The sequence below is a fragment of the Channa argus genome, chromosome 16 (genome assembly GCF_033026475.1).
Source record: "Channa argus isolate prfri chromosome 16, Channa argus male v1.0, whole genome shotgun sequence".
Lineage (NCBI taxonomy): Eukaryota > Metazoa > Chordata > Actinopteri > Anabantiformes > Channidae > Channa > Channa argus.
In genome coordinates this window covers 21,237,290-21,246,027 of record NC_090212.1, presented here as the reverse complement: position 1 = coordinate 21,246,027, position 8,738 = coordinate 21,237,290, and the positions used below count along the sequence as shown (strand labels likewise).

Sequence of the window (8,738 nt, the reverse complement as noted above, 5' to 3'; positions counted from 1 at the left end):
AAAAATCTAAATCTAAATCTTCAAATTTTCTTTTGAGAGTTTTCTGTTTGTTGCGATAAAACATTAAAAGTTTTCATTAAATCTGGTTTGGACTAAAAATGTTCATATATTTTTCTTATTTTAACAGAGTTTGAAGATCGTGGGCAAACAGGACTGACCTGCATGACACTGAAATAATTTTGAAGGTATGAAATGTATTATTTTAATGTTTTTTGTTAATATTTTCCAACTTGGTGGAACATACTCAAATGGGCACAGATAAAACTGTTTAGAGCATCAAGGTGAGAAAAATATAATCGGTTTGCACGAAGCTACAAAGGTGAGTTGTTATTTTTAGGATCTTCTTCTATGAGCTCAGAAATCTGCCTGGACTGACGCCTCCAGCTGCACTTTTTCCACCACACATTCGACCTGAATCAGAACCAGCTGAGACACACAAATAAAATGTAGATTTGTATGTTTGGTGCTGGTCACCTTATGGAATTTTCTGTGAAACGCAGCCTAAGGGCCAATGTTTTCTCAAGACAGTAGCTGTGTGTTTTGTGCTTTTTGCCGGTGTGAGAGGAAAATCTCTGGGCCTAAATGTCGCCTCAAATCTCCTCTAAACCCGGGTTTGTCCTGATGTGGATCCGTCCACACACACACACACACAACTACACACACACACAGCAGATCCAACACATCACTGGTCCCAAAACTTCAGAGTTTTATTCTGAGCGTGTAACAACATTTGTAGCATCGACAACAATAAAGCTGAGCAGAGTTTACGCTTCGGCGTTGGACCATTTGAAAACAAAAAAAATTCAGTAACATTCATTTCAGAATGTTACACTAAAATTGTCAAACACACATTTGTATTTTTCTAAACCTGAAACTGTATTTTCAGGATGAGGAATAATATCTGTTTGGATTATTTGTACTCTGATTATTTGTACTTGTGCTCTTTGGCACTGAACTAAACGATCTGAATCACACTCATGTGTGAGATTCCTCTTTATGAAAACATAAAAGTGCATGTAAAACATCACAGCACACTGACAGTTTAAACTGAAATCACTGGTTCTCACTGAAACAGAAGGAAAAGCTTCCTAAGGAACAAACCCAGCTCAGAAATCTGCCTCCACCTGCAGCTCTTAGCCTCAACTCTTCACCTGAACCTGCAGCAGTTTCATCAGCATCTCTTTCAGCCTCACAGACAAAAAGAGGAACTCAGCAGCACCAAGCAGTGATCAAAGCAGAGGTTCACACACCAGCCTCAGACACGAGGAGCCTGGAGAAAAGACAACCGTGGCTCAAAACTCTCCCTCTAAAATCCACATTTTGGAGGAAACATATTAATTTACTGCCACAAAATCATGCACAGCAGGTTTTACCTCTGACCTCCAACAACAGCCTCAGGGTTTTTGAAATGTGTGAAAATAAAGCCAAAGATTGAACTGCAGGCTGAAAATGAAGGGGTGAAATTAGACAAATTTAAAACTCCTGAAAATGTGGGCTGCATTTCTTTGTGCATGGATTATTTGACATAAACAGAGAAACAGAAGGTTTGACCTTTGACCCACAGACAGATACAACACAGGCCTGTGATGCTGCAGCCAACCCGCCATTCAAACCTCTCCCTTTAATTTACTAATAAATGAAAGCCTCTAATAAATCCCCAAAAAATAAAACGCAGATTTTTTTAAAGTTTTCCAAACAAAAAAAAAAAAAAAAACATTTTAAAAAGAAACGTCACAGCCTGTTTCCGTGTCACGCCTGTGACGTGCACCTGTGCATGAATTGTAAATTAGATTTCCACTAGACAACAAAGACACACCGGAAAAAACAACCATCCTGCATTAACAGAATCAACAAACTGAGGGAAAAATATGTGGGGAAATAATCTGCGCATCACAAGAGAGAGAAGCTTTAAATACAATAACAGCAGATCAGATAGGATGAGGTTAGGAAATTGGAGCAAATAAAAAACTATATATATATAAATTAAAATAAGCTCAGTCGGGGGGTGACGGTGCGCAGCCGTAATGGGTTTAAATGTGAACAGAAATCAGCTGAGATGGTGCAAACACCGGGCGGAGTCCGCGGCAGCTTCAGTGCAGGGGGGTCAGTTTACAGGTTCTCACCACCACACTGCACCAGAACCTGCAGGCAACACGCGAGTGTTCGGGGCTGTGTCTGCTCAACCACAGAGTCTGAGAAAAGGAAAATCACAAAAACACTGGGTCTGACATCCAGGAACACACTTAAGAGCCTTCAGGTTTAACGTTAGAGTGACAAAAACCTGCTGCACGAAACGTTTGAATTTGATCTGGAAGTGTACAAACCATTGCTGCTGAGATTCGGCGTTTTCTAACACGCTTTGAATTCATGTGTGAATGCAAACAAAACCAGATTCAACAAAAAGCATTAAAAACCTCGTCTGAACAGCTCCGCGTGCTCCGGTCTGAGGAGGAAAATCTACAGGTTTGAGAAATGTCTATTTGCTGGCTGACACACACTTTGTGTTCGAGCTGGAAATTCACACCAAACAGGGCGGATTGGAGCACAGCGACACCTCAGTGTCCCCAACACAAAGGACGGGGAGAGTGAACCGGGCCAACACAGATCAAACAGAACTGACACCAAATCTAAACCTGAGCCTCAGAAGAAGAAATGGTGCACAAGCTGTCACACGAGGTCAGCAGCGAAAATATTCAAACGAGGCTCAGAGGAGCATCTGCAGAGCAAGTGTGAGAGAAAATACACAGCATCAAATCTGACTTGAAGAAAAATCCAACACCAACGTGACTCGAGAAGAACAAACTGCAGCGGCTCCAAACAAAGACACGGAGACGAGGTCTCCTGAAGCCGCTCAGCGTCTGAAGAACGGGAGGGAGCCGGACAGAATGTTTAAGCTTTGAGGGATGCATTTAACTTATTTGCAGCGTTTGTGAGCTTTGATCAAACCAGCTGCACTAAAAACAGACACACGTGGATCACGGCAGAAGGTGGAAACACGAACACAGAAAAAAGGAGGAAAAACAGAAAAACACAAACACTGACGCTCAGAAATGTTCAAAATTAAAGCTCACATTTCAGCACCGTTTAGATTTGATCTGTGAAGCCAGATAAGGTGGACCGAGGCCAAATGACACACACACACACACAGCAAATGTAACACGTCAGGGCTCAAACACACCGCCTGACGAAAAGAACTAAACCGTCCACACATTTCGTTACCGAATTGCCAAAACTCTGCAGGTTTAAGGGATTAGTTTGAGCTGATTGCGACGTTGGGTTTGAGATTCTGGCTGCAAAACCAAACCAGCTGCAGCAAAAGCGTCCAAATCCCGAGCACAGCCGTGTTAGAGAGAACAGATCTGACATTAAATCAGTGCAAATGTGGCGCAGTTTGGGGGCTTTTCTGCGCACAAAGCTCTAAATCAGCCAGAGTCGGAGGCCGCAGCCTGCAGCGCTCAGATTTCCCCGCTCAAAAGCAGAAATGCTTCAACCTGAAGCACAACAAACCCCTTACAGTCGGTCAGGCTTCGGCAGCCTCGACGCGACCCCTGGTTGCATCATTTGACACAGTTTTTCCAGCCAGACGCGCCTAAATCTTCATGCGTAAAAGCTTTACGCACGCGCGCCGCGGTGCATTTTCCCACCGCATGCGTAAACAACAGCAACCAAAAGGCCCGAGAACACAAACAGTGAGGTCTCATGTGGACAGAGAGGATTTCAGAGCCAGATGTTGAAAAGCTTGAAGCATCGCTGCTGTTTTGTTGTTTGCTGGGTCTAAAATCCGAAAGCGTCTGTGCTGATGTTTAATGCAGGTTTGCTCCATATTAACATTTACATTAACAGCAAGAGCCAGAAACCACATAAACAAAACGCACAATATACGTTCAAAATACAGAAAACAGACAATTTTACCCTCAAACGATAAAAACAGGTGCTTAGAAAACCAAATGTAAATGTTGGGTTTTTGTACCGGTTGATTAACAATCAGTGACAACATGAGGGCAGCAGGAAAAAAGACAAAGGGATTTGCGTTAGTTATGAATGTAACCTATTCTTTTATTTTTATTTTTTATGATTAAAACATTTTTTTTCTTTTTTACTTTTGTAAGCGACAAACACGGGAATAAGAATAAGACCACAATAGTATCACAACCATGAAAAATCGTTTTTAGAGACGACAATTAAAGGACAATCATTCCAAGTATCAGATAATGAGGCATTTTTTTTCTTCTGTCAAACAAACGGTTTTTTTTTTTTTTTTTTTTTTTACATTTTCTTCCTTTTCCGAAACAAAAACAAAACTAAAACCCAAATTACAAATAGACAGTTTCTCTCTTTTTTACTAAATTTTACAAAAACTAAAAAAATAACAGGAGCGTGAACGTCCGTGTTTTAATCGGCGGTCACGTTTACAATCAGAGAAAGCACAACTGCCACTGCGGAAAACATCCATCCACACAACGAGACGTCTGCGCTCGAGCTCCGCCGTAAAATCGGAATTTGGGTATTTGATCAACAGTTCAAGTCCCGCTGCTTCCATCACGGTTTGGACCTTAAAAACCAGGCGGATTGAGGCGGGGGTCCCTCCAACTGAAGCTACAAACTGATCTATTGTATTTTTTTTTTCTTTTAAATACATCGGCGCCACCAAACTCCATTAAAACTTCCACTAATTTAAGAAAACAAAAAGACGTCCAAGGCCGCGATTGAAAATAAAGACAAATCTCGTTTGAATGGACATTTTCTGCAGTGAAGGAGGCATCATTCACTCAGCCACTCGCTCACTCATTCACTCCATAATCCCCACTGCATTAGGCGTCTTTCACAGCTGAATACTGACTCTAATTTACCTACAAACCGATTCTTTGGTCTACACGTACATTAAGAGTTTGAGTTTCAAAATGAAATGAATGGACAAACAAGCCTCAGCATTTTCAGGGCGGGGGCCACAGTCGCTTTGCTTTCTGCTTAAAATGACACATTTTTTTATAGAAAATAAAAATAAAAAAATTAGTGTTTAAAATTTGTAAAATAAAATCATTCTCCGCCGCTGCGCCTCTAACCCGCATGATACCTGATAATACTGCAAACATGCGGGGGGAGCGGCTATTACACATATTATTATTACTTTTTTAATCTCAAAATTAGACGAAACTATTTTAAATACACATTCTATAAAAAAAGTAATGCCTCCTCCAACAGCAACAGAAAGAAAACTCAGCCTACACACCTCATCATTCTCTCTCTCTCTCTCTCTTGTTTTTTCTCATATCACATTGCACGTCGCTGACTGACAGAACTATACAGAGACAAAGCCCGGACACCCAGGAACAGACATTATGTACACAGAAATTAAAACTGCAAGAGAGGATGGAGCAGAAGAAGAAGATCGTCATCAGTATCATCATCATCATCATAATAATAATAATAATATTAAAAAATACCTGGAAACTGCAGGGCTGCTTTCTGTCAGTGTCTCTCTGTGCTGCTCTGTTTGTTTTGCAGTTTAAGTCTCTCCTCTTTTTTCTATAAGTAGGTAGTTTAGAATAATTTTGTAGTATTTTTTTTTTTACAGTGGAAATGTTCAGTGTAAAATGTTCAACACACAGTTCCAGTCATTTTAAGATTTTCCCTCCTTCAGGGGTGGAATGAGAGGGTGGATGGGTGGTGGATGGATGGAGAGGTGAAGTCAGGTGGAGGGTGGGGGTTTGGGGGTGTTAGTGTATAAGCGGGTTGGAGGTCGAACCCTGGTTTTGATGCGTGAAATAGTCAGACAAACCCCCGGAAAGTCCCGAGGAGAAGGCCTGCAGAGAGCCGGACAGTGCCGGCCTCAGAGAGTCACAGGGCAGCGAGGAGGAGGACGGAGCCTGCGGGGAATTGGAGGCCGAAGCCCGGGCGGCCTGCAAGGAGCCGCCGCTGCCGCCGGTCTGCGCCGTCATTGGCGGGTGAGAGACGTGGGGGAAAAAGTAACTGGTCTGTCCGGCCAGCAGGTTGACCGAGCAGGGGTTCAGGGAGTACGTGGCCCCGGAGCAAGGCACGGAGAGGCCGCAGGGCACCGCCGAGGCCGCCAGGGCCGCCGCCGTCAGGTGGTGCGTCGCGTAAGGGAGGTCCCCGCCGACCAGCCGGTCCATGCTCAGCCCGTTGGAGGACGGAAACGACGAGTGGTTGTTGCCCATGTTCTGCGTCAGCATGGTGCTGTAGGACATGGGGTGACCCGGGTAGCCCGACGAGGTCCCGTTGTAGCCCAGAGCTCCGCCGGCCCGCGGGTGGTGCAGAGAAAGGAAGGGAGACATGGGCCAGTACAGGGAGCCGGCCCGGTCCATGAAGGTCAACCCGGAGGTCAGCCGGGCGCCCCGCTTGAAGGCCAGCTTGGCCCGGGACGTGGTGGAGCGCCGCCGCAGCTTCCCGGTGGTGCCGCCGATGAAGACGTCGTCGCTGCTGGGGTCCAGCATCCAGTAGTTCCCCTTGCCCGGGTCGTCGTAGTGCCGCGGCACCTTCACGAAGCACTTGTTCAAGCTGAGGTTGTGTCTGATGGAGTTCTGCCAGCCCTGCTTGTTCTCCCGGTAGTACGGGAAGTTCTTCATGATGAACTCGTAAATGCCGTTGAGGGTAAGCCGCTTCTCCGGGCTCTGCCTGATGGCCATCATGATCAGCGCGTTGTAACTGAACGGAGGTTTTTCGTACTTGCCGCTTTTCTTCTCCCCGTCCTTCCCTCCGGCGCCGCCGTCCCCGTCTTTGCCGTCCTTTTTCTCCTCCTGCTTCTCCTTGTCGTCCGGGCAGCTCTCCTGGCTCGAAGAGTCACTTTTAGGGTCCGACTTTCCGTCCTGCTGCGCCACGGGCAGAGGAGCCTTCTGCTCGGCTTCATCCGCGCCGCCGGGCCGGTGGTGGTTCTGGTGGTGGTGGTTCTGGTGGTGATGCTGGTTCTGGTGGTTGTTGTTGTCGCTTTGCACGGCCTCGGGCACCAAACTGTTTATACTGAACGACGATTTAGGAATCATTTTCACCTCTTTGCGCTCTCCCATATCCAACATCACCGGGCAATGAGGGGGGAAAATGGCAACGACCAAAAGCGACGAACACAGCTGGGTTTCAATCTGCCCTGTCTCTGCCTGCGAACCAGGACGGGAAGGAAGGAAGGGGGGATAGATAGGAAGAAAGAAAGTATAGCCCAACAAACTATCTCATGTTCGGTTTGGGGAGAAAAAAGGAAACACACACACACACAACACACATGTACACACACATCGATAGGAGACAGATAGCTGCAATTAATTAGGGAGCCACAGCCACTAACGCAAGTAAAAAACATTGGTTGGACCTTTCCAGTCCTCAGCCAACCAGGGGAACATTAGTATTAAATATTAAGGCGTCCTCTGCGCTCTCAGCCAATCATGACGCACAGGGAAACACACACATCCACCAATGCCGTGCACGCTGCAAAAAATACCCAGAAGCCTCTTGAGACTAAAAATAATGTTTAAAAAAAAAAATCTTTGTTGAAGACAAATGTGAAAAATCCGAGCGCGGGGTTTTGATTGTTGTGATCCCCGAAGAGATTCGTTGGTTTGTTTTTTGTTTTTTCACTTGTTGCAGCTTCATTTTAAAACCAGCGGCTACGAAGGATTTTTCTTTTTTCTTTTTGCCCCATTCTGAAGCAGGAACGAGCGATTTGTGCAACGAATGAACCTTAATGGAGAAATGAAAGGAGGGAAGTGATTTTCAGACTGAACTGTGTATTTTCGGGGACAATTTCCAAACGGAAATCCGACTTTCAGCGCGCCTCAAACACGCCAAAATGACTCTCCAGCACGGACACTTTTTGCAGTGTAGAAAACAAACTCGCCCCTATCAACACTCGTCTGCCTCCCCCTCATCCCTCCCATCGCTCATTCTCCCCCCCCACCTAAACCAAACCCGTCGCTGGAAAACACACACCGTGTATGCGTACACCCAAATCCCCGCCGCACCTCATATTTACACTCCTTCGATTCAAATATTTTCCCCTTCGGCGTCTCCAAAACTGTTTACGTCCCGACTCGGAGGGAAAATAAACAGAGGAGAGGGGATCCGGAGGCCACGCGGGCACGGCCAGGACACGAGGCGAGGATTTGTGTGTCAGATCGCCGCAGAAAAGCTACGGGCTGTTTTCTCCACGGCCGATTCTCCGTGCGTAAAATGCGCGTAAAGTGTGCGCCGGGGAGGCGTAAACACGGTGTCATGTCAGGGCGATGCTTCCAGGAGCGTTTGTGCAGTCAGTTTCCTCCCGGAGGCTTCATGGTGGAGGAGCATTTAACAACAACACACAGGGTGAAGCGAGGCACCAGCAGACTCCGAGCGAAGGAGGAAAGATTAGAACACACATGAACTTAAGGCCGCGGAGTGTTTTTTAACTAAAAATCAAACGGTTACCACCGTCAACTTCAAGTGTGAGATTCCAACTTTAGTCCAATTATTATCAATAAAATGCTACTGCTGTTAATACTCGTACTTTTACTGCTACAATATCAACTAGACATCACTACTCCCTCATTTATTGTTCTGCATATTTTCGCCTGAACAAATAAAACCCGCATTGGAGCATCTTGTAGGCTCATTGTAGTATTTTTTTTTACACTTTTAATATATTTATTTTGCAGTACTTAAAAACCAAAGTAAATTGTGCTCTTCTCAGAAAGTGGGTGACTCATTTTTTGGAGATTAAATTTAGAGAAACGTCAAAAGGTCTAAATGAAAAAATA

The 8,738-nt window shown here is 45.2% G+C and overlaps 1 protein-coding gene across 1 annotated transcript; it reads right to left on the bottom strand.

Moving 5' to 3' along the window:
- Positions 1 to 214: 214 nt before the first annotated feature.
- Positions 215 to 7,289, bottom strand: foxg1a (forkhead box G1a). Its single transcript, XM_067480369.1, has one exon. It carries the CDS (start codon positions 7,029 to 7,031, stop codon positions 5,718 to 5,720), a length of 1,314 nt encoding a protein of 437 aa, XP_067336470.1. The 5' UTR covers positions 7,032 to 7,289; the 3' UTR covers positions 215 to 5,717.
- Positions 7,290 to 8,738: the final 1,449 nt, after the last annotated feature.

Coding starts and splice junctions, on each gene's coding strand:
- foxg1a (XM_067480369.1), bottom strand. CDS start 7,031: ATGTTGGATATGGGAGAGCGCAAAGAGGTGAAAATGATTCCTAAATCG.